This window comes from Callorhinchus milii, unplaced genomic scaffold (genome assembly GCF_018977255.1).
Source record: "Callorhinchus milii isolate IMCB2004 unplaced genomic scaffold, IMCB_Cmil_1.0 Scaffold6, whole genome shotgun sequence".
NCBI lineage: Eukaryota > Metazoa > Chordata > Chondrichthyes > Chimaeriformes > Callorhinchidae > Callorhinchus > Callorhinchus milii.
Window position 1 is genome coordinate 13,564,415 of NW_024704747.1, and position 27,233 is coordinate 13,591,647.

General features: G+C 47.6%; 1 protein-coding gene across 1 annotated transcript in view; it reads right to left on the reverse strand.

Annotated features, from left to right (window-relative positions):
- Window positions 1-27,233, reverse strand: part of agap1 (ArfGAP with GTPase domain, ankyrin repeat and PH domain 1) — a 159,644-nt gene that overhangs the window by 106,453 nt on the left and 25,958 nt on the right. The window contains exons 8-9 of the mRNA XM_042336078.1: window positions 26,017-26,109; window positions 2,906-3,010 (exon numbers count right to left, since the gene is read on the reverse strand). Of these exons, the coding sequence (XP_042192012.1) occupies window positions 2,906-3,010; window positions 26,017-26,109 (198 nt within the window). The remainder of the gene's footprint in view (window positions 1-2,905; window positions 3,011-26,016; window positions 26,110-27,233) is intronic.

Genomic DNA, 27,233 nt, shown 5'->3' on the forward strand with positions numbered 1-27,233 from the left:
TACACAGATCATCTCGTGGGAGAGGCCCCTATCAAAGGTTTGGACCGTGTTGTCGGTCATCTTTCCTCTTCCAACCCCCTTTGCCCTTCATCCTCTCTGCTCCCAACCTACAGCTCGGGTGCAAACCCCTCATTGTCCTGCACCTTGGGACGTCCTCTCAACCGCTATGTAAAGGCAATTTGTTGTTAATAATAATAATCATTATTATTATAATAATATGTTGTTGAATAGCGTCATGGGATCTTTAACGTCCACCTGAACAAGTAGATGGGACTGTCTCATTCGAAGGATGGCACCTCTGACAATGCAGCGCTCCCCACCCCTTGAGTTCCCCAGTTAGCCGATCTCAGTCATTCGCCTCACGTGAGAGACCTGGGTTCAATTCCTGGCAGGGTGAAATGTTAGATAAGTTTCCTTACTCCACATGCCTCTGTTCACCTAGCAGTAAGTAGGAACCTGGTTGTTAGTCAATTGCCGGATCACTTTTCTGGGGGTAATAATTCCTTCAAACAAAAATAATAAATTGGTCACTTCAATCCACGTCTGTTTGTGGGACAGACCGCAATTGGCTGCCGCGTTTCGCCCACAAAATATACAGTCAATTCACTTTACAGTGCATCTTGTGAAGAGCTTTGAGATGTCTTGAAGACGTGGTAAGGCGCTATATCAAAATGCAAGGATTATTATTATTATTGGGGCCACAGTTGGCCTCAGTGCCCTGAGTTTGGGTGATGTGGGGGGGTGGGGCACGGTTCTCAGGGTGCTCTGCTCACTATCTGGGCTCGGGAGTAGCTGTGATGTCATTGCTGATACGCACATTCAAGCCTCCCACGTGAACAGTGGCGGCCTGGATGAGGTATTGATGCTGCCCGGCCAGCATGCTGGAGGATGGGGGGCAGGGCGGTGATCACTTCAGGAGCGAACAGAGAATAATAATAATCCTTGCATTTGATATTGGGCCTAATCATGTCGTCGAGAGATCTCAAAGCATTGGATATACTGTAAAGTGGATTGACTGTGTTTTGTGGGCAAATTGATTACATACAGGATGAAGGGACCTCAGGTGAGCGCATTATCTGCTTATAATACAGGGGGCTCTGCCTCCTAGGAATGGGGTACAATAAGACGGACAGTCCGCACTGGAAGCTGGAAGTGACATCAGCCATAACCCGATGAGCTTGAAGCGGGGCTGACCACCGATTCTCTTACTCCAAGATCTCCAGAGCAGAAGTGGCCTGAACAACAATAACAACAACAAATTGCATTCATATGGATGAATGGATTGATGTGTTGGGAGGATGTCCCAAAGCGCTGGACAATGAGGTGTTTGCACCCAAGCTGTGGGTTGGGAGCAGAAAGGGGTGGAAAGCAAAGAGGGATAGAGGAGCGAAGAGGACCGAAGGCACGTTAGGAACGGAAGATCTTGAGACGAACCTTGAAGGAGGCAAGGGAGGGCGCTAGGCGGAGGGGCTCTGGGATGGAGTTCCAGAGGGTGGGGGCGAAAGATGCCTACAACCTCAGCAATAAACTGACCCCAAATATCATCGCAAGATACAATATTAATTACGATCTCTTAAGATTAACCACTTCGAGTTTCTGATTTGCAGCAAAATTCTTTCCCCCACCACCCCCACCAACTCCCCAGCCAGCCAGAGTTCAGGCCTGCACCCCATCTGGAGTTAGTTCTCAGCCTGTTTTAAACACTACTGGAGTGCGGAAAGAGAGGAAGGGAGAGAGACAAACACACACACACACACACACACACACAAACCCTTCTAATGTCCCATGCGAGGAACTTAGTGCACAGTTTTAATTTGGCAATTGCTCCAGATGGAATTATCATTTTGACAATTGCCCCGAGGTCCACTTTAAGCACGCTTCATTTCCGCCCACAAAACCAGGAATTTACACATTAGTTTGAGCCGATAGAAACGCAAAAGGGCGGCAAGGCAGACGCCAGCCTAATGGTGTCACTGGCTGTTTCAGCTTTAATTGTAATGAGGAAAATCACAGTCACAGCACAACAGGGAGAACATTAAACACAGAGTGTTGGACAGCACATGCAGTTTGTAATCCAGCTCTGTACAGCGCGTGTGGTGGATTTAAACCATCTTCACAGTATATCCTGTGAAGCTCTTTGGGACGTCTCGACAACGTGATAAGGAATTATATCAAATGCAAGGATTATTATTACAACAACTTGCATTTATATAGTGCCCCTCATGCAGGCCAGCATCCCAGAGTGCTTGACGGTGACAGTGACGATGCTGAACCAGGGGGAGATGACTGTAGGCACAGTTGAATATGAAGGTGCAAACTGAAGATGGGGAAGGAAGGGCTAAGGCGAAAGGATAGAAGAAGAGTTTTCCGAGAGTTTCAAGGCATAGTGGCTGAAAGCGCGGCCACCGATGGTGAAACAGAGGGCATGAGAGACATGCAGAAGGTCGGAGCCAGTCGAGGGAAGCAGCGGGTTGTGAGGTAAGCAGGTCGGAGAGGTAGGGAGGGTGAATGGATTTGAAAACGAGTGTGAGAATCTTGAAATTGATCCGTTTTGGGTTAGGGAGCGAGTGGAGCCTGGCAACAACTGTGTGATGAGGGTATGGAATTTAGTGCAGGTGAGTATGCGGCTGGCAGTGCTTTAAATCAGCTGGATCCTGTGCATGGCGGAGCTGGGAGAAGAGGCCATTTGAGAAGTTGAGTCGGGTGGTGAAGAATTATTATTATTATAATTATTATTGTGGTTATTATTATTATTATTATTAGACACCAGCAGATCTGTACCTCAACTCCATTTACTCACCTTTTATCCATAGGCCTCGATACCCAGCAAATATCTATCGACCTCAGACACGAAAATTGCAATCTCGCGATTGCCAAAAGCAACATGCAAATGCTGGACACTTACATGTAAACTGGGATGATAGGTCAGGACCCCATTGTCGCACAGTGTCACGTACTTCTTCTTCCATTCTTTGTTCAGAGACTTGCCACCTCTCTTCAGTAACATGCCCTGTGAGAAAGCATAGAGACGTGGAGGTGAGGTAAAGGGCTGTGGGCTTTACAGCATAGAACAAGTTCAGGTGGGAGTCAGCCTGGCTCAGTTGGCAGTACTCTCACCTCTGAATCACAAGGATGTGGGTTCAAGGCCTATGTTGTAGCCTTGAGTTCACAACATCTAGGCTGTCGCTCCAGTGCGGCGCTGCGGGAGCGCTATATTGTCAATGCTGACGTTAAACCGAGGTCCCATCTGCCTGTTCAGGTGGATGTTAAAGATCCCATCTCAGTGTCCTGAGCCCAGATAAAAATCGGTGCTTCATTTCATGCTTCATGGGCTAATAATCCCGGGCCACTGGAAGTTTCTCCCAGTGTTCTGACCAAATAAAATTGGCCACTCACTTCATGACTATTTGCGGGAAGTACCTTTGCGCAAATTAGCTTCTGCATTTGCTACAAAATACACAGTCACTGTACTTAACAATAAATCCTGTGCACAGCTTTGAGACCGCCTCCAGATGTGAAAGGCATTGTGTCAACGCAAAGATTATTACTGTGAATGAGATTTTTCACGTCTACCTGAACGGGACTGTCCATCTCGCCCGAAGGACATCACCTCTGATCTCTGATTGCCAATACAGCTGTCTCCCCCGTACCCGAACTGTGCTGGGGGGGGGGGGGGGGCAGGGGAGACTGGAGAGGGCTTGCGGAACTGAACCCCAATGGAAGGAAAGAAAGGAAATAAAACACTTTACATTTACACAGTGCCTTTTACGCCAGGAGGATGTCTCAAAAAGCTTTAAAAAGAGAGGCAGATGGAAAGTGGAGGTAAAGAAAGAGCTTGCCAGGTTCCTTTACAAAGAGAACACATAGTTAGTGTAGTCTTTATGCAGGATATGCAGTGTGTGGAGGGGGAGGGAGATGGACACAATGTACTCTCAATAGAGTCCCACACCGAAACAGATGTGAAAACTTCAGATGTTCCAACTATTTCCCTCGCATTTTTTCCTGAATAATTTGCCGAGCTGTTCCGAGCTCTGGAATTTCCTGCTGCTCCCTGCGCTGTCACAGAGGTGCCAGGGGGCACACACAGTGGAGTGCACAGTCTGGGAGTAAAGGCTAACTTTCCCATCAATTAAATGTTCCTTGTTTTGCCAGAGTCTCGTCAACGTTGAGGTGGAAAACGTTATAGTTCATCCAGCAACTGACAGAACAGCAGTGGTTCTGGAGTCGAAGTTTGAGGCAGACAAATGGAACTGAGTGTCACCCGAAGACATATCATTATAAACCTGACATTTGATGCCTTTCATGTCAAAAGGACTTCTCAAAGCGCTTCACAGGATATACTGTGACTATGCATATTGTGGGCAAATGTGGCAGCCAATTTGCTCACAGCAACGTCCCACAAATAGCCATGGAGTGAGTGACCAATTTTATTTGAAGGATTTGTTGGCCAGGACACTGGAAAAAAATTCTCTTCTCTTTTCTAATTGTGCCAGAGGATCTTTAATGTCAGACAGACTGAGCATCGTTTTAACTCATCTGGAGGATGGCGCCTCTTACAATGCAGCGGTCCCCCAGCACTACACTGCAGTGTCAGCTTAGACGGTGAGCTCAAGTCCCGACTTGGAGCTTGAACCCACAACATTCTGACTTAGAGGCGAGAGTGCTACGGACTGAACCAGACTGACATATAAAGAGAACCTCACTTTAATACTCAGATGGAAGTTAATGATCCCTTGGCACAATGGGGTTCACCTGAGAATGAGGTCACCATGGAGGAGCATGAAGTTGAGGAAAAGGAGAGGATGAGAAGACAAGGGAGCTTCTCTCTCCTGGTGTACTGGCCAACAATCCCCCCCCCAGATAAAACCAGTCATTCAATTTATGGCTGTTTGCTGTGTGCAAACTGTCTGCTACGTTTGCCTACAAAATACTCAATCATTGCATTTTGAGATGTCCTCCCGACCTGAAAGGCATTGTATCAAATGTAAGGACCATTGTTGTTTCTTCTCTTGTTCTGCTCCCCAAACACTCTCTCTTCCCCCTCATACTCCACTCTCTCTCTCACCCTTATCTCCCTCTGCATAATAATAATCCTTGCATTTGATATAGCGTCTCAAAGCACTTCACAGAATATACTGTAAAGTGAATTGACTGTATATGCTGTGGATAAAACCCGGCAGCCAATTGTGCACAGCAGTGTCCCACAAGCAGTCGTGGATTTAAGGGATTATTAAATCCGGAAAGCAATCCATAAATTTGCTAACAAGAGGGTTCCTACTTAGTGCTAGGTAAACTGAGACATGTGGAGTAAAGAAACATGTCCCTAAGGTTTTGTCCCACCTCGGAATTAACTTCTTCCATCTCTTCCCCTCCAAAACACTTCCAAAACTGCGTGTCAGTAATGCCCGTCTGGCCTGTGCCTAACCTGGGCTAACCTGGAATGGGCTGCCATCTATCTATTCAGGTAATTGACTGAGCCCCCCTCAGGACAGGCGGCTGTGGACCCCTGGCTGGACACATCCTCTGATGGAGACGAAGGGCTGGCCACAGCAGACAAGATCTAGGTACTGAGCCTTTGAAATCCACCTGCAGCTCGCCGATAAGAATCGCCTTGTGCTTTTGCAAAGGCAGCTTCATGTTATCACTGGGCTCTCCACCCTGGTCCTGAGTAGCCCAGTGCACTGGGCTCATTCACACAGACTTATTGTAACACAACAAACCTCTTTGTGCTTACGTTGAAGTGTTTGCTGAATGCAACATCCATCATCAAGCGGCCTGTTGACTTTCTCATCCCCACTTTCTATGCCCGTTCATTTATAATAATAATAATCCTTACATTTGGTTCAGCACCTTTCACGTCAGGAAGACATCTTAAAGTGTTTCACAAGATATACTATGAAATGCAGTGACTGTGTATTTTGTGGGCGAAACGCGGTAGTTGCTCACAGCAATGTCCCACAAGCAGCTAGGAAATTAATGATTATTTTTACTTGGTGAGTTGTTGGCCAGGACACTGGGAGAGAGAAACTGTTTTATTTTCCGATGGTGGTATGGGATCTTTAACATAACCTTGAAGAGTAGGTAGTTGGGGCCTCGGTTGATCATCTAATCCGAAGCACGGCACCTCCGACACTACACCTCCAGCACTACACTGGAGCATCAATCTAGATTGTGCGCTCAAAGTCCTGATGTGGGAGGTCGAACCTACAATCTTTTGGCCAAAGCCTAGAATCCCACCATATGAGCCAGGCTGACACCTGAACTTCAGGAAAAATGTGTGTGTGTGCGTATGTGTGTGGGGGTGTGGGCATTAAGACCGAAGATGGAGTACATATCTGGGAGTTTGGGTTGTAAATTTTCTGTGCAGATTTCTGCTGTGTTTAAGTTCACTTTTGTTCATTCAATCTCCCCGACACTGCGAGGGGTCAGCAAGCCTCTAAGAAGCGTTCAAGTCACTTGGTAGGTTTCAAGCTCCCTGAACCCACAAGGGGGAAGTGGATGGGGGCCTGAACTGTAAGCCTATGCCGGTTAAATAATTCACACAACGCTTGATATTAAATCCTTGTGTATGTAATAAATGTAAGCAATATCTGAAATCTATCATTCGGCGCCTCGCTGTACCCACGAGCCATGATAAAACACTGCTCATAAATTTATATTAAAACTCTGCTCAATAGCAATTATTTACCAACAAAGATTTATTGATTGTGTTTGCCACCGGAGACTTCTGCTAACTGAGCCAATCAGTCAGCGACGCTGAAGGATTCTGTGCCAAAGGGCAGTAACTCACACTATCAGGTTAAGTCCCTATAATCATTACTGCAACAGTGCAAACAGCTAATGACGGGTCGAGTGAAACGCTCCCCTGAGACCATCATTTGTACATGAGGTGATGTTAACACCGGGAGGGGAGTGGTATTCTTGTACAGGAGACAAGGAGTTGTACCCAGCAATTAAATTGCCATCACATCTCCCCAGCGCTGTAAAATATACTGCAGCGCTGATAGAATAGTGCACTGCTAGGAGGGAACAAACAAGGCGCTGTCTGACACCATCAAGGGGGTTCGGACTTCTTCCCAACAGGAGCAATGTCTAACAGGGATTAGGTATTAAAGCGAGGTATATGATACAAAGGTTGGCAGCGCTCTTGCCTCATTGTCAGAAAGTTGCAGGATTGAGCTCCATATCCAGTCTGATACTCCACCACAATTCTGGGGGGAAGAGAGCCATTGTCCGGTGTCGTCTTTTGGGTGATTCGTTCATAAAAATAATAACCTTTACATTTTGATGCAGCACCTTATCAAATCGCCAAGGCCACTCAAAGTGCATCATGGAAATTTACTGTGTGTTTGTGGGTGCATGTGGCAGACAATTTGGCATGGCAAAGTCCCACAAATAGCTACAAAGTGAGTGACCGATTTTATCTGGGGGATTGTTGGCCAGGACACAGGGAGAAATTCCGTTCTCTTTTCCAATAGTGTCATAGGATCTTTAGCATCCACCTGAAGAGGCAGACAGGACCTCAGGTTAACGTCAATAATCCAGGGCACCCCCAATAATGCAGCAAACCTATTGTCCACCTATTCCAGCTAATGCAGCAGTGCTGTATTGGTGTGTCACCCTAGACTGTGGTTCAAGATTCCAACTCAGTCACACCACAGTAAAATTCTGTGAAGCTTTGAGACATCTCATGACATATGGCACTGTATCAAATGCAAGAATTATTATTTTTATTATTATAACAACAGCGTACTAATTAACGCCACTTCCTAGCTCTTTCCCCTCGTGTCTTCATGTTTTTCCAGTTCCCTTTTGAATGATCCCATTGATGCAGCCCCTGCACAGCCAGGGCTCCCGATGCCATCATGCCCGAACACGGCTTAATGGAAACACGTCAAAGACACCAATGGTAGCGGGTGAGCAGCCCACTCGCGGGTGACAGGGTGACACTGTCCTGTTCAGCTGACAAACAGCCACAGCACCAGGCAAAAAAGGCACCATCAGTCCCCAGATCATAATAATAATAATGATCATCCTTGCATTTGATATAGTGCTTCATCATGTCTTTGAGACGTCTCAAAGTGCTTCACAGAACATATTGCGAAGTGGAGTGACTCTGTATTTTGTGGGCGAAACGCAGCAGCCAATTGCACACAACAGTGACCCACAAACACCCGCGGACTGAGTGACCAAGTTTTTTTGAAGGGATTATTACCCCTAGAAAGCGATCCACCAATCGACAAACAACCAGGTTCCTACTTACCTCTAGGTAAACAGAGGCAAAGAAACTTGCCTAAAGTTTTGTCTGGGAATTGAACCCAGGTCCTCTTGTTTGCAAGGCGAGCGTGTTAGACTGTATTTCAAGATTCCAACACAGGAATCATTATTACCTCAGCCTCACACTACCTCAGCACTGAGCACACTCCCTGACTCACTGTATCTCATCACTGAGCTGGACCCACACCAACTGGTGAAAAGCAGGCAGCATGTTCAGAGGGTAATTAACTGGTTAAAATCCCTCGCCTTGCCATCATTAAGCAGTGGTGTTAAGATCGTGCTCAAGAGCAGTGTAACGGGAAGCCTGTGAGCGAGTGTCTCCTGGCTATGTATGCCCTGCTCTTGATTGACACCTTTCAGTCCAGATAACAATGGTCACCGTGTCTAATAGGCTGGAGAACATCACCGCCTCGTCTCCGCCAAACTGTAAGTGTCATATGGGAGACAGTGAGAATACAAATGTAATGTACCCACAGTTCAGCTAATGGGATTTGACACAGGCTTTAAGTTTAATGAAGAAAGTTGCCAGTAGCAACATAAACTGTCACTGCTTGCAAACTGCAATTAATAAAGTCTCAGACAACATTACTGCAGCGTTGGAGCCGGTAAAAGGCACTCCTAGTTCAAGCTGTGCTAAATTGGCTGACCAATTTTTCTTAAGTATCTGCACCATTTACAGAGCAATTTATTAATTTTAGTCTGCCACTGGCGCTGGAAAGGATGTAATTTTACACCAGAGGTCCACCGCAGATGTGACTGAGTTAATGATAGTGGTATTTATGTCTGGTAATGAACGGTTTGTCACCAGGCTCTTAAGCTACTCGTTCGGGGGAAAATACAGCCCTAGCTACAACATCACCTCAGTACAACTCACTCCCTCACACATACACTCAACCATGCATACTCACTCAAACACACACTCATTCATTCACACACAAACACACTCACTCACACACACACAGACATGTACTCTCACACATACTCATGCACACTCACTCACTCACTCACACATACAAACACTCACTCACACACAAACACACTCACACTCACACACACACTCACACACACACACACACACACACTCAGTTACATAGGACGAGGCCATTTGCTGTACGCTGCAGGACTGACATACGTAAGATAGAAGGAAACAGAGATCTCCCGCAGGATGGGTGGGGGCGTCTGTGGAGTAAAAATACCTTCAGGGACTGGTTGGACTGAATGGCCTTTTACCGTGCCATATCCTCTGTCTACATATAGGGAGGGACGCCAGGATAACCAGCCGATGGGGATAACCAGCCAAACACAGTCACTACAATTTACAGTATATCCTGTGGGACATCCTACTGACATGAGAGAACACCAGGATGATTAATATTCTAAATTTCTGACCCAGCGGCAACAGCTCACAAATGAGCCAAGCTGATCCCCTGTAGGGTACAGCGTCAAGGCCACTTCCTGCACTTAGCTTCACATCCTGCCCCACCATCAGTGGGGGAGCTTTCACCCACCCTGCCCGCCTACCCCCCTCGAAACTTGTTCCCTGAGAGTCTCTCCAGCTCGTTGCACCCTCTCTGTCTTCAGAGCCCACCTGGACACCCACTCCATTGGCTTCCCATCACACAGAGGATACAGTTCAAGATCCTGGTTCTCACCTTCAAAGCCCTCCCTGTTCTTGCTCCCTCCTACCTCTCCGACCTCCTAACCCCCCGCCATCCTGTTCTCTCCCTCCGCTCAGCAGGCTCTGGCCTGCTTCAAGTGCCCCGCCTTGCTCACCCCACTATTGGCGGGCGGGTCTTCCGTCACTCTGCACCCACCCTCTGGAACTCCATCCCGCAGTCCCTCCATCTCGCTCCCTCCCTCGCCACCTTCAAGACCCATCTCAAGACCCTCCTCTTCGATCATGCTTTCGATCTCCCTGGTTCACCCCCTGCCCTCCCCCACCTTCAGCTCAGGCCAGAAACTGTCTGTCCAGTTCCTTGGGACATCCTCCCTCCGTGAAAGGCGCTATACAAATGTAATTTTGCTGTTGTTGTTCTTTGATTGTACTTTTGTCCACCTTCCCCTCCCCCCAGCTCGGGTCGTCAGTCTCTGTGTGAAGCAACTTAAGAGGGCTCCGAATGTTCACGTAAAAGTAAATTATTTACCATGAACATTTCTGAGGCTGTGGGCTGTAGCTGGCCATCTCAGAGAGAGATTTAGTCTGTATCTCACCTCCACTGCAATCGACCCGGCCTTGAGCCAGTATACGTCAGTGTGTCAGTCTGGCTCAGTGGTAGCACTCTCGCCTCTGAGTCAGAAGGTTGCAAGTTCAAGGCCCACGTCAGGAATTAGGAATCAAATTATAATAATAATAATCCTTGGCACTGCTTGAAAAGAGAAGGGAGTTTCTTTCCTCCGGTGTGCTGTCCAACAATCCCCCAAATAAAGTCGGTCATTCACTCCATGGCTGTTTGTGGCACATTGCAGTGTGCAACCGGCTGCCGAATTTCCCCCACAAAATATTCAATTAATCCACTTTACAGTATATCCTGTGAAACGTTTTGAGACATCTCAAGACGCTGTATCAAATGCAAGGATTTAAAAATTAAATCAGTATTTTACCTGCACAGTGATCAGTAATAAAGGGCTGAGAACCTGCCCCTGAGCAGCCAAGTGAAAAGCTCCATAAAGATCAAATCAAACTGGAAAAAGACCTCATTTCCAAACCACGGGAGCATCCGCAAACACAGCGAGGATGGAACGAGAGAATCTTTTTGACCTAAAGTGAGATGCCGTCTCAGTTAGCTTCGAGTATTAGAGGCTTGTCTACTCCAGAATCTGTATCTAGCACGGAGCTAGGAGTGTCAGACGCGAGTATAGCGTTTGTATATAGAATGGATGGCTGGGAGTGATAACAAGACACTAATCCTGTCAAACAATAAAGATGTTAAACAGTGAGAAAGAAACACAAGAGAGCTTTACATCAGCACTTTATTAACAGAGCTGGTGCTGTATTTGCTTTGCTAAATGGTCCCATTGCTAATACCGATGCTTGGGGCTGAGTCACTGTCAATCTGAGTAAACATCTGCCACAATCTGTAACTATAAGTTTAAGAAGGGATTTGCATTTTGCTGCACCTGATCACACAGAAATGAAAGTCAGAGTGCTTCACACAGGTTACTGTCAGAGTGTAGTGACTGGTATTTGTTGGAAGAAAAAAACAGCCAATTTGCAGTGCCACAAATTGCCATGAAGTAATCGGCCCACTGTTTAGCTCTGTCTCAGACAGGGCGGGGCAGGCTCAACATTTAGTGTCACATAAAACCCGTGGAATCCTGCAGCATAGTGGTTAGAGCGCTCACCTCGTAAGTGAGAGGACCAAGGTTCTATTCCTGGGCAGGAAGAAATCTTAGGCATGTTTCTTTACTCCACACTCCTCTGATCACCAGCAGTAAATAGCAACCCGGTTATTAGTCGATTGGCAGGGATAAAAAATTGGTCACTTAATCCATGACTGTTTGTGAGACACTGCTGTGTTGCAATTGGCTGCTGTGTTTCGCCTAAAAAATACACAATCAATCCACTTTACAGTATATTCTATATAACAGTAAGTAGCAACAACCGGGTCGCTACTTACTAATAGGTGAACAGAGGAGCATGGAGTAAGGAAACTTGCCTAAGATTTCTTCCCGTCAAATGGGCAGACTGTTGCACACAGCAATGTCCCACAAACAGCCGAGGAGTGAGTGATCAAAGTTATGTTGGGGAATTGTTGGCCAGTAAACTGAAAGAAACTTTATCTTTTGAAACAGTGCAATGGGATCTTTAACATCCACCAGAGCTGGCAGGATGTTGGGAGAGGTTCATGTAAGATTATCTATTATCCAGTATCCAGATTATCCACTATCTAAAAAGGAGAAATATGGAAGAGTGTGTGGGGGGAGGAGGAAGGCTGGAGAATGGGACTAAACAGAGCGTCCTGTGTTGTGTGTCAGCCTGCTTAGTCGGAAGCACTGTTGCCTCTCAGCCAAAGGCCACCTTGGACCTTTACCTCACTAGTCTAGGCTGACGCTCCAGGGCATTGCTGGAAGAGCGCTGCATCGTCAGAATTACCATCCTTCAGATGAGAGGTCCCGCTATGTCTGCTGCTCTGGGGACATTAAAGATCCCAGGACACTACTCAAAAAGAGCAAGGTGGTTCTGCTGGTGTCCTGGCCAACAATTCCCCAAATAAAATTAATTGTTCACTTCATGTCTGTTTGTGGGACATTGTTGTGTGCAAATTGGTCTGCCTACAAAATATCCAGTCACCCCACATCACAATTTGAAAAGCATTGCACTATCCATCCTCTCGACATGAAAGGCGCTGTATCAAATGCAAGAATTGTAATTATTCCCAGGATTCTATGGGGAGACACAGACCCTGCAATAGGAATCAAGGAATCTTCTGGGAAGAAGGATGGCGAGAGAGATTGTTGGCAAGAAATAAACCTTTCTGATTCCCGGGAACAAATATCACAAAACATCAAATGGAAATAATTGCTGAGTATCATTGTGGAGAGGTTATAAACGGTCTGTCACAAAACAGGAAGGCTAGGGAAAACCAGTCCCCCTATCAGCAACTGGGATCTTCTATAAATATTGTCCGGGAGTTTCAGAGGGACGGCTTCAAAGAGCTCAAGGAAATCTTTGAAACTAGAGAAGCTTCTCCAACTTTGATGTTTCATTCAACTGTGAAAGTCCCTCTGTTTGAGATACTTTTAAACTTTGCAATATAGTCCTCTACAGGGAGACAGACAAAGGGGAATGAGGAAGACTGAGAGAGGGAGAGCGAGACACAAGTAGGGGAAGAGGAAAAGAAAGGGGAATGAGAGAGAGTGGGAAAGGGGGAAAGAGAGGACAAAGAGGAAAAAAGAGAGAGAAGAGAAAGAGAGAAAAGAGAGGGTGGAGAGAGAGAGGGGGGGGTGGCGAGAGTGTGGAGAGAAAGAAAGAGAGGGAAGGAGGAACATACTGGCGGGGGGAAGGGGATTTGTCAATGGTTGCTCTGATCCAGTTATCAGCACAAGATGAGGTGTGCAGTGACAGCAACTGGGACAACACTCCAGGATGCTACCCAGCGTAAAGGGCTCTTTATAAATGCAAGTTGTTGTTGTCCAAGACAGAGAGAAATATTTGAGGTCACTTCTGCAAACGCAAAGAGAGGACCTCACGCTGGCAGTCCACGTGCCTGAAAACCAATAACATAACACACGATGTTCACTGCACCACTGAGAAACCAAGGCTCAACCGCGATCTGATCTGAAAGGCTGCACATTGACAACACTACAGGTCTTGTCCATTATCTTACCTGGAACTACACACACATTCCTCCCTAATCCAAATTCACCCCAAAATATACCGTTTACTTGGCTTCTCATCTCACTGAGGGGGACCCAGACCACAGGTACATTTATGTTGAACATTTTAAAGTTATGAAACTTTTAAAAGACCTTTTGTTGCTTGGACAGTTAGATCAGTGAGCGCTGCTGGGAAGTGAGGGAATTAAAGTATCAAAGCTAAACAGATAAGACTCTCTGAAAGTCAGGGATTTCTATACAGATACGGATGAAACACACAGAGGTTTTCTGTGTGTGGAGCCATCCTTTCTGTCTTTAATTTCAAATGGGCAATTCTTTGTCTGAAGCTGTCCGCAGCCAGTCAGTGTCCAGGCGAGAGTGACGGACAGATGGTGACAAGTGGCCCTATCGATAGGCTGATCGGCACTGAGGCTTAATGTCCCCCTCCTACAGCTAATTCATCATCTCAGTCTCAGACAGCGCCCGTGATTGTAACACTTGCTTGCAACAAGGGAAGAGTGACCACAGGACACTGTAGAGCGAGGCCAGTCCTTAAGAAGAGCAGTGATAAGTGCAACCTGTCAGCATGGGGACAAAGGAGGACAGGCCCCAGGGAGAGGAGAAAGGAGAAGGAGTGAAATCGCTGGGCCCACTTTATCTGATGAAGATTATGGGTAATTAATTATAAACTCAATTACCCAAACCTGACTGCAGCGATCTCTATTCATTAAGAGATAAACATTTGAGCAGCGTGTACTTTTTCCGCAAACAATCTAACAATGCACTCCTTTTCCGTTCCTCTGCAGGCTACTTAACCCTTTCATAGCCCTGTCCGCTGTGAATAGGCAGGTTCACATCCTGAGAGCAGCTCAGCGATCCGAGTGCATTACACTGTACAGTAGTGCTGTACTGAGATCAGCCGGGATTGCCCAGGAGAAGAAGGAAATGGGCGACGGATGAGTGTAGAGGGAGATGGCAATTATATTAATAATAATCCTTGCATCTGGTAGAGCGCCCTATCACATCAGAAGGATGTCTGAAAGCGTTTCAAAGGATTTACTGTAAAGTGGAGTGACTGGATTTGTAGGCAAAAGCGGCAGCACAATTTCACACAGCAATGTCGCACAAACAGCCAATGGAGTGAGTGACCAATTTTTTTGGTCCAGCCGAACAGGTAGCTGGGATCTCCATTTGATGTCTTATCTGAAGGACAGCACCTCCGACAATCCAACACACTCTGCATTGGAGTGTCATCTTAAACTATGTATGTTCAAGTCCTAACATGGGATTTGATCTTGCAACCTCTTGACTCAGAGGCGAGAATGCAACCACTGAGCCAGGCTGACACACAATGAACCAGGCTGACACACACTGAACCAGGCTGACACACACTGAGCCAGGCTGACACACACTGAACCAGGCTGACACACACTGAACCAGGCTGACACACACTGAACCAGGCTGACACACACTGAGCCAGGCTGACACACACTGAACCAGGCTGACACACACTGAACCAGGCTGACACACACTGAACCAGGCTGATACACACTGAGCCAGGCTGACACACACTGAACCAGGCTGACACACACTGAACCAGGCTGACACACACTGAGCCAGGCTGACACACACTGAACCAGGCTGACACACACTGAACCAGGCTGATACACACTGAGCCAAGCTGACACACACTGAACCAGGCTGACACACACTGAACCAGGCTGACACACACTGAGCCAGGCTGACACACACTGAACCAGGCTGACACACACTGAACCAGGCTGACACACACTGAACCAGGCTGACACACACTGAACCAGGCTGATACACACTGAGCCAGGCTGACACACACTGAGCCAGGCTGACACACACTGAACCAGGCTGACACACACTGAGCCAGGCTGACACACACTGAGCCAGGCTGACACACACTGAACCAGGCTGACACACACTGAACCAGGCTGACACACACTGAACCAGGCTGATACACACTGAGCCAGGCTGACAGACAATGAACCAGGCTGACATACACTGAGCAGATTGACAAACACTGAGCCAGGCTGACACACACTGAACCAGGCTGACATACACTGAGCCAGATTGACACATTGACACACACTGAGCCAGGTTGACACACACTGAGCCAGGTTGACACACACTGAGCCAGGCTGATGCACACTGAACCGGGTTGACACTCACTGAGCCAGGCTGACACACGCTGAGCCGGGCTGACAGAAATGAAGTGTCTCCTTCACTGGGCTGCTCAGTTTGGTACATCAACCTTTCACCTGGCAATACTGCCTCTGACACCAGATCTGATGGGTGGAACCAAACTCTCAATCCATCCAAAGTAAAATAGAAGGGACGAATCTGCCTGCCCACCCTCCCTCCTCTGCAGGGCGTGGGCCCCAACACTACTCTGATGTGTAATGTTAAGAGAAAACCAAGGGTGAAAATCTGGTGTTTGTCACTCACACACGCTCCTCGTGCCTCTCACCAGCATCACTGTGAACCCGGAACCCCACAATCCACTGCCTGTCAGAGCCCCTTCCTCCACGCTTCATGGTGACTCAGCCCTGAGCCCAGTCACGGCGCACAGCAGATACAAGAACTGAATGACCCCGCATTGTTGCAGTCAACAAAAAACACTTATATCTAGCGCTTTCACATGAGGTAGCGTCTCGGAGCAGCAACAACAACAAATTTCATTTATACAGCGCTTTTCACATCCCAAGATGTTGAAGGGTTTGTACCCGAGCTGAGGACTGGAGTCAAGAGGGGTGGAAGTTAGGGAGGTGGCGATGGGAAGATGACTGGAGGCACGATTGAAGAGTAAGATCTTGAGATAGGGCTTGAAGGAGGCAAGGGAAGGGGGTAAAGCAGAGGGGCTCCAGGATGAAGATCCAAACGGTGGGGGCAGAAAGACTACTGAAGGCCTGACCACCGATGGTGGAGTGGCAGGGCAGGGACATGGAACGGGCTAGTGCCCGTTGAGTGGAGGGAGCGAACAGGTTAGTAATATTTTAGTAGGTTGCAGAGATAGGGAGCAGCAAGGCTAGAGGGGGCTCTCAAAGTAAGGACGAAGATCTTGAACCTGATCTTCTGGGGGATGGGGAACCAGTGAAGCTGGGTGAGGAAGGGGGTTTGTGGAGTTTAGTGCGTGAGAGGTGAGAACCCAGCCAGTCAGCTCTGTGAGCTCCTTAACCAGCCCCTCTGCTTCCACTTCCTAATGCGCTCAAAATACTGTCGTACATTATTCCTCCATAATGGTTCCTCTGTGTAATGTTAAAAGAAAACTGAATAAAGTAAAAAAATCCCACATGAGGCAGATTTTGCCTCCTTTAAATTTAAAGCACGACAGAAGTTTTAAGTACACATTAGCACCATTAAGACAGTAGTTAATTTAATTAAATTCTACCCTGGTGAATGAAGCAGACTTCACGACATCTTTCATTACAACGGCATGAAATTACAGCCTGCCAGCTGCCAATGGGAGAGTGAATGAAATAAATTGCTGGGTAAATAACAGACATGTCTCAATATTAGGCAGACAATTTAACGCTGATTGCACCAATACTACCTAATCCCACACATCCACAGCAATAACCTGCCTCTCTCTCAGCCTCTGGTAAATTCTCCTGTATATTTTCCACAATTTAATCCCCCCACCTACCCCAAATTCCCCCGAAGACATTTGACTCTTTTTTTCTCACTGCTGCTCGGGGGCTGTTCCAAGGCTCCAGACCAGCCTTTATTAATGCAGGATACATTTCCAGTATCTGGAAGTCCCCTGAGCAGCACAGTGCATCGCTGCTGTGTATAGATGGGTGCAACGCAATGTGAACCTTACTCAAGTGATGCCACAAACGACACTGGAGATCAACACTGAAAAATGCCCAGATAGATATACACACACTCAGATATGGATATACACTCACATGTGTATCTTAAGTGTGTTTGTGTATGTATCTAAGTGTGTGCCTTTATATGTGAGCCTGTCTTTCTGTGCATGTCTAAGTATGTATCTATGAGTATGTGCATGCGTATACAGATACAGACATTCAGATATAGATATGCACTCACATAGATACACACATATACACACTCAGATATAGACTTACACACACGCAGATATAGAATAGATACTCACCCGTACCCCCATCACACCAGTTCTAGCCAAGCCTCCACTGGCTCCCTATCACCGAATGGGTCGATTTCAAGATCCTGACATTCGTTTTGAAATCCCTTCATGACCTGGCACTTCCCTACCTGTTTACCCCACAACCCACAACTTTCGCTCGATTGGCTCCGGCCTCCTGCATGTCCCTTATGCCCTCCGTTCCATCATTGGTGGCCGCACTTTCAGCCATTACGCCCTGAAACTCTGGAACACTCTTTCTCTATCCCTCCGCCTTGCCCCTTCCTTCCCCATTTTCATGTCATGCCTGAAGACCTTCCCATTTGACCGTGGCTACGGTCAACTCCACCTCGCCTGGCTTGGCGTCGTACTCCGCCACTGTCAAGCGCTCAGGGACGCTACCCTGCGTGAGTGCAATATATAAATGCAAGCTGTTGTTGTTGTAAATATTAGATTAACTACCGGCTATCGCATTTCTCCCACAAAACTACACAGTAGCTCCACTTTACAGTGTATCCTGTAAAGGGCTTTGAGATGTATCAACAATGTGTTAATGCGCTATATCAAATGCAAAGACTTATTATTATTAGGTATATACACACTCAGATAAATACAGATAACAGACATACATTCTCATATACGCAACAAAGTTTTGGCTTCGATAAGTCTCGCTGGCAGCCAAACGGGCTGGTCAGCCAGGAGCGGTCAGTGGACTGGCCAGGCGTGTCTGCTCGAGGACAGTTGAGTCCCCGGGAGTCTCCCAGGATGAGGTCAGCACACAGCGAACACTCAACCAGGGCAACGATCGGTCTCTGTTCCTGATCTGATCTGGAGGCCGACAAGGTTACGACTTGCTTCCCCTCTTCCCACAATTTATCGCTCCGAGCGCGGTTGCTTCATTTAAATTAATTTGCCATGTCTCGGGACGGAGCGGGGCAGTCAGCTGGCTGACAAACGCTCGTGCTGGAGTCTCCCAATTAGCTGGTAATTAGCCACACAAGCCAGCTGCTGGTACACCACACGTCATACTCCGCCTGTACACAACCCTCATAAATCTCTCTGCTTACCACTCGCAGCATCCACATTAGGCATGTAATAGGTGGACCGTGTGTTACACATTGCTGTAGGTATACTACGTCAGTAGCTATCTGAGTATGCGTAAATCTATATCTGAGTGTGTATATTGCTGTAAGGTAGCAAAGCGCTTCGAGACGCTGCGCTATATAAATGCAAGTTGTTGTTGGTGTAGGTACACTATGTTTAGCACACAGGAACGGGCCACAGACAGCCATGAAGTTAGTGAACAATTTAATCTGGGAGATTGTTGACCAGGACACCGGAAGAGAGAACTTCCTTCTTTTCAATTAGTGCCATGGGATCTTTAACTTCCACCTAAACAGGCAGACGGGGGGTTTAACATCTCACCCGAAGGACGATACCTCAAACAAAGCAGCGCTCCCCCAGCACTACACTGAAGTGTCTGCCTCAACACTGAGCCCAAAATTCCAAAGTGGGGTTTCGAGGCACAGCTTCTCACTCGGAAGCGACAGTGATAGCGACTGAAGCAAGCTGGCACGTGTATACCTGCGCAGCTCTCACTTCTAGTGTTAGTGCAGAGTTTATGTAATTAGCTGCAAAGGAATATTTTGACTGCTGTGGGAGTGAGTAGTGAGTGCATCATGTATAGAGCAGCAGTGGGGAAGCAAAGAGCCAGGTAGCCTGAGGGGAGACTGAAAATCAATTAACGGTTCAGTCAAGGTCCAATGTTATCACTGGCTGTTTGCAGGAGGCTGTATCTTTCACACGCACCGTAATAAGCATCTTCTTAACTGTCCCATGAAAGGCTTGTTTTTTAATAGAAGAAGCACTTTCAGACTGTAAAAGCTGAAGGGAGGGGGTGAGTGGAAAGAATGCATCACAGGCTCCTGGCAACAGAGCTTTGCCTTGAGAAGCTCCTCTCATCTGGCAAAACAAGCTCCTGTTATAAACAGTATAGCGCAACTCTGGTAAAAACGCACACTATAGTAAACAAGCAAAAGAGCTGGAATATGAAACGCAGACTGCCCGCACATCGCAGCTGCTGAAAAGACTTCTGTCTGCCTCAAATTTCAATGCAGAGCCTCTCCCTCCTTCACATCAGCTTCCTAATAGTCCTTGTGGTTGGAGGCTGTTTAAACATACCTTTCCACTTGTTTCATTTCCTCAACTCCCGACTCCCGGCAGTGCGGAAATGGGGAATGAGGAAAGTTCCATCCCACCGACAAGAGCAATACAAACCAGGAAAATCCTGAGAATTGTCAGAGATTCCCAAAGTTTTGTTTGCGGTGAAGTACCAAAACTCTTATTACCTCTCACTGCAGACTGTGTGCATAGTGTTAGTGAAATCACGGCTGCCTTGCGGCTTAGATTGTGATTAGAACAGGTGACCGTGTGTATGGAACAGACAACCAATTGTGTGTACACAGAACAGGCGATCGCGTTGGGAAGAAGAAAGAGAGAAATATTCACTTAACAGGAGTTATAAAGAGTCTGTCATTGGGACTGATCACTGCATATGCCGACAGCCACAGCTTTAGCTGTCAATTTCCATTTTCCGATCAGCTGCTGGCTTTAAGTGGGAGTTGACTTGTTTATAAATCAATACTTCCTGCATTTCTGCCCTCTGGCTACTAATTATTTATCAGCCTGCTCTTTCCTCATTATAAGGCAGTTGCTGCACTTATCTCTGGGCAGATCAGTAACAGTAACACAATGTAGAACATTGCTGCCCCTGGTGAATGGGGCTACGAGACAATCTTCTCTGGGGACCTCTGTACAGTATGTGTGTGGCCAGTTACACACTGTGGGGCTAGAGACTTGTGTCCACTATCAGTGTAGCTGGTTACATTCTGTGGGACTACACCAACTTGCATTTATATTGTGTCCTGGGTACGGGATAGCGTCTAGGCTCAGACATGTACTCCCTGGGATTGAGGAGATATTGCACAGGGAACTATAATACAGGCGAGCCAGTGAATAGAAAACATACTAACCCGTCAAATGAATCGGTAAAAGGAAACAAAGTCTGAGCAGATGTCAGGCTAGCTTAGTCGGTGACCCTCCCACCTCTGAGTCATGGGGGTTCTAACAGGTTCAAGCCCCATGTATCTAAGATCACACTCCAGTCCAGCGCTGAGAGGCTGTTGGATTGTCAGAGGTGCTGTCCTTCAGATGAGATATTAAACCGAGGTCCCATCTGCTTGTTCAGGTGGACGTTAAAGATCCCACAGCACTCTCTCTGTCCTGGTCAACAATCCCCCAAATAAAACTCACTCCATGGCTGTTTGTGGGATGTTGCTATGAGCAAATTGGCTGCCGCATTCACCATTAAAACACACAATTATTACACTTCACGGTAATATCCTGTGAAGCTCTATAAGACAACGACATTAGAGCACTCATCAAATGTGGGGATTATTACTATTGCTAATGGATATATTAGGTGAGGGTTTAGAAGCAATTTCCAAATTTGTGACTAGGGAGGGGCGTTGGAATTCATTTGGAGTGGCAACTGAATTTGGATCAATGGAATCATTCAAAAAGGAACAGGATAAAAGCTGAGTAATAATAATCCTTGCATTTGATATCACATCTTCAGGATGTCTCAATGCGCTTCACAGAATATACTGTAAAGTGAATTGACTCTATATTTGACGGGCGTAGTAAAAGCACGAGGGGATATGGGGGTGGGAGAGCAGTAGAAATAACCAGAGGGTTTTAGTGGCAGACATGGGCCAAGTGGCCTATATGCTGACCATTTCCATTTTTCTGTGAGCACAAGAAGTTAATAATAATAATATTTCTTGCATTTGATACAGCGCCTTATCACGTTATTGATACGTCGTCTCAAAGTGCTTCACAGGATATAATGCAAAAGTTGGTGGGGAATGAAACAAACCAGACTCTCTTTGTTTCATAAAAGAGCCAAGCATTTGAACCTGCAAATCCCCTATTCTGACTGCTGTGCCACGTCCTATGCTGTGTGCTATGCTGTGTGCCAGGCTGTGTTATGTGCTATGCTGTGTGCTATGCTGTGCACTGAGCTGTGCTGTGTGCTATACTGTGCTGTGTTATGCTGCGCTGTGTGTTATGCTGCGCTATGTGCTATGCTGCGCTGTGTGCTATGTTGCGCGCTATCCTGTGTGCTATGCTCTGCGCTGTGTGCTATGCTGCGCTGTGTGCTATGCTGTGCCATGTGCTATGCTCTGCGCTGTGTGCTATGCTGCGTTGTGTGCTATGCTGTGTGCTATGCTCTGCACTGTGTGCTATGCTGTGTGCTATGCTGTCCCATGTCCAATGCTCTGCACTATGTTCTGTGCTATGTGCTGTGCTGTTGGGACAGCAACGATGCACCAGTTCTGCCCATGAGCAGAGACCTGTTCCTCACATATTTTCAGATAATGGGTCGCAGTCTGGCCGACAGGAAGCTGTGCCCCCACTCTGGCCGACAGGAAGCTGTGCCCTCACTCTGGCCGACAGGAAGCTGTGCCCCCACTCTGGCCGACAGGACGCTGTGCCCATACTCTGGCCGACAGGAAGCTGTGCCCCCACTCTGGCCGACAGGAAGCTGTGCCTACACTCTGGTCAACAGGAAGCTGTGCCCACAGTCTGGCCGACAGGAAGCTGTGCTCACAGTCTGGCTGATAGGAAGCTGTGCCCACAGTCTGGCTGACAAGAAGCTGTGCCCACAGTCTGGCTGACAGAAAGTTGTGCCCACACTCTGGCCGACAGGAAGTTGTGCCCACACTCTGGCCGACAGGAAGCTGTGCCCATAGTCTGGCCGACAGGAAGCTGTGCCCATAGTCTGGCCGACAGGAAGCTGTGCCCACACTCTGGCCGACAGGAAGCTGTGCCCATAGTCTGGCCGACAGGAAGCTGTGCCCATAGTCTGGCCGACAGGAAGCTGTGCCCATAGTCTGGCCGACAGGAAGCTGTGCCCACAGTCTGGCCGACAGGAAGCTGTGCCCACAGTTTTGCTGACAAGAAGCTATGCCCACAGTCCAGCTAACAGGAAGCTGTGTACAGTTGGCTGGTAGGAAGTGGTAACATGTGGGCAGCGAGCTCCACGACTGGCCGACAAGAAGCTGGTAACATGCCCCCTCCCCCCCAATGTCCCTACCATGGCAATGTCCCCTCACTGTTCCAATGTCCCCTTCCACCACTCACCCCTCCTTGCGCAAATGCAAAGGTTCCACCTTGCGTGCATAGAAACACTCCCATGTGCCCACAGACACACATGCACAGCAACTTGTGCTCAGATGCTCGCACACATGTGCGCGCAGACACATGCAAATACACACAACAACGACAACTTTATATAGTGCTCTTCACGCCGGTCGGCGTCTCCGAGAACTCACATCAGCTCACACTGCGACTCACCATCTGAAGAACATGTGAGGAACAGGTCTCTGCTCATGGGCAGACCTGGCGCATCATTACTATCCAACAGCACACAGTACAGCATAGCACATAGCACAGCATAGCATAGCCTGGCACACCACAACATAGCACAGCATAGCATAGCCAAGCACACCACAGCATAGCACACAGCATAGCATAGCCTAGCACACCACAACATAGCACACAGCACAGCACAGCATGCACACGAGCAGGAACTATAAATAGTAGCCGGCAGATCACCCAAATAAGAGTGAAGAGTGTGCAAGGGGCGGTTTGACGTGAGAAGTGAGGACACTTGTGCCTGTGAGGGACCCTTGGCCTTTGGCTGCGTGTGGAGCGGCCACAGTAGCTGACACTCTGACAGCCCGGCCCCCTCACGTGCAACCCAGCTGCGATCCCATCAACACACTCCCATCTGCCATCAGCAATTTCCATGTCACCTTCTTTGAGCTCATTTGTACTTCATTAACTGCCATTGACTTAACAAGATATATGCAAATGACACCGCAGGAGCACGCCAGCTCCCACTCCAATCAAGCCATCATGTACATACTGTATGAAAAATTAAAACTGGCCCAAACAAAGAGACAGTATTTATCCCCCCCCCAATCCCTGTCCCTTTCTCTCTCAACGTTTTACCATTTAAAGGGATTGCGTACGACAGTGTTAAGTGAAATTTACACTGGGAATTAATCAGTGGCGAGTGCTAATTTATGTGGATACAAAGCACGCGGTCACGGACAATAAGTAAATGAATCAATCTGCTGTTTGCAACCGCATGCACGCACGGATAATGAGCTGGAGAACTGTGCAGCACACTCCGTGCATCGACCCCTCGGCTTCAGAGAGGAGACTGTGTTGCCCACACTCCGCAAACCTGCAAATCACACGTGGCCCATTCATTTCCAGGAAACACACAGAGTGGAGGTGGGGGGATGGAGAAATTCAGACAGCTCCCGTCACTCCCTCCACACAGCTCCCGTCACCCCTCCACATGGCTAACTTCACCTTCACCACATGGCTAACCTCACCCACTCCACACGGCATCCGTGACTCCCCACACACCAGCTGTCACTCACCTCCTGGAATCTGTTAATCTTTAAACTCCCCCCACCCCCAAACTCTCTGGTTAGACTCAGAGAAGCTGTAACTCGCTGTGCATCCTTTATGCCATCAAACAGTCACTACACAGAGACAGATATTGAGGCGAAGTACTCCAAGACATTCTGACAAGACAAAGCACTATAAAAATGTAAGTGGCTGTTATTCTCTACTTAAAATTCGTTAAAGAGGACTTCCAGCCGGTCACCAGGCAATTAAACATCAGACAACTGGACTGATGCTGGGCCTCGAAAAGGGTGACATTCCCTTGTGTCAGCCCTGCGCAGTGGTAGCACTCTCGCCATTGAGTCAGAAGGTTGTGGGGTCAACTCCCATGTCAGGACTTGAACTTACATAGTCTAAGCTGACACTCCAATGCAATGCTAGAGGAGCTTGCAATGTCGGAAGTGCCATCTTTTGGATGAGACGTTAAACTGAGGTCTCATTTGCCTGTTCAGGTGGAGGTTAAAGATCGCCCGGCACTGTTCGAAAAGGGGAATTTCTCTCTCAGTGCCCTGGCCACCAATCTCCCAGATAAAATTGGTTATTCATTTCATGGCTGATGTGGGGCGTCACTGTGCACAAACTGGCTGCCACATTCATCCACAAAATACAGTCACTACTTTACAGTATATCCTGTCAAGCACCTTGAGATGTCTCGACGATGTGATAAACCGCTATATCAAATGCAAGGATTATTATTATTATGTTCCTGTAATCATCCTATCTAATGTTAGGATTAGCATTCGCAGAAAGACACAGCCAGCACGGAGAGTCATAGTGCGTGGCTTCAACATCTGAGGCACAGACGAGATATCATCTATGAACACAGTTTGGCAGCACTCAGTGAGAGAACCAGAAATAGCAAAATACAGGCATTCCCGAGGCTGCCTGAGACACACAGAATGTCATGGTTTAACCTGAGAAAACTCTGACCCACCCACATGCACATATCTATTCACGTCAGATGCAACATTCCCTACACAGATGCCGTGTCACACGGTCTAAGATCACGATCAAGTTTGGGTTTAAAAAGAAGATTTTAAAAAGGCAGAGGATCGGGCTATGTGCGAATGGTGCGTCAGCGGATAAAGACGGTGATGTCTGCAGGCACGCTCCCAGCTGTCAAACAATCCCCCCGTGTATTAAAGAAAGGCAGTTCATTTGCACTTATTTGAGGCAGCCCCGGGAAGAGGCTTCATTAAGAGATTTGCAAACAAGAGCAAACGGGTGACACGTGGGCTTATCATTAGCGGGTGGCTAATTGCCTCCGCGTCGTGAGTGGGGGGAACAGAGTTGTGCTCACAGGGTCTTCTGCACAGGGCAAATTAGGGGACACGTCAAAACGACACGGCAAGATCACAGGAGCTCCCGTGCCGGCCAGTCTCCACTCACTCGCTGGCTGGCTGCTAATCACAGGCTGGGCTTTGAAGGAGGAAAGACTGGAAGCTCTCCATATGCAGATGGACTTGCAAAGCTGCAAGCTCATTAAAGGCCCCCTCCTTTCAGCCAACCTCCTCTTGGGCCACGCTCCGCTCGGCCTTGCCGGCAGCTTTCCCCTAATGATGCCGTTTTGCCGCGCCAAGGCCAAAGCTAATTGAAGTCAAGTGTGCGGCGGCTCCTGTATTAATAAAACGGAGGAGCACTAAACAGGTAAAAGGTCTATCAGAGTGTTAGAGGCTAGTAAGAAGTTTCGTCTCCAATTAAAGCGAGCAGCGGGGGAAGCAGGCGACGCAGCACCTCACCTGTTTAATTGGTATTGCCCGACCACTTCCAATGCTGTCTGCTCGCGAATCCAAGTTCTTCTTATCCTTGTCCATCTCATTGCCTTTCCGAGACTGCAAGACAGAGGCGCCAACTGTAACACAGCCACCGGTCACAGAGAAAAGCATCGTCCGACCTTGACAGCCGGCCCCATCAACACAGCATGACACCGGAAAGCACTTCATGTGTCACTGTCAGCCTGGCCCAGTGGTAGCACTCTGGCCTCGGAGTCAGAAGGTTGTGGATTCAAACCCCACTTTGAGACTTGAAATCACATAGTCTAAATTGATATCCCAATGCACCGCTGAGGGGTGTTGCATTGTCGGAAGTGCTGTCCTTCAGATGAAATATTAAACTGAGGTCTATCGGCCTATTCAGCTGAATGTTAAAGATTCCATGGCGCTATTCGAAAAGAGAAGAGAATTTCTCTCTCCCGGTGTCCTAGCCAACAACCCTTCCCCCAGACAAAATTAGTTACTCATTTTATGGCTGTTTGTGGGACACTGCTGGGCGCAAACCGGCTGCCACATTTTGCCCACAAAATACACAGTCATTGTACTAAAGCACTATATCAAATGCAAGGATTATTATTATTATTATTGTCATCGAGTGGAGAAACTGCTTTTGGAGGTAAACCCAGCACCTATTTGCTAACATGATGTCCCGCAAATAACTTTTTCACCCAGTGTCTCTTCCCCTCCCCAATGAACTTGGAACATTCACTGAATTGCTGTTTGTGGGAAGTTGCCGTATGCAAATTGGCTGCTGCTTTCGCTTACAAACAGTCACTCTACTTTACAACACATCCTGTGAAGTGCTTTGAAACATCCTCCCACATTAATGACAACAACAAATTACATTTGTATCGTGCCTTTCATGTCGAGAGGACATCCCAAGGCACTGGATAGTCAAGAATTTGTACCCAAGTTGGGATCAGGAGGGGTGGAGGGTGGGGATACGAGGGTCGAAGAGTAGGGTCTTGAGATGGGCCTTGAAGGAGGCAAGGGAGAAATGACTTGGGCACTAGTGCCCAAGTAGACACCAGGAGAAACCCTCTTCTCTTTTCCAAGACATCTTTAACACCCAGCCAAACACACAGTTTAATCCCTCCTAAGCCCCCAAAACACACACATAGTATTATATTGGAGTGCCATCCTGGACATTGAGTGCAATGTGGGGCTTGAAGCCAGAGGCGAGC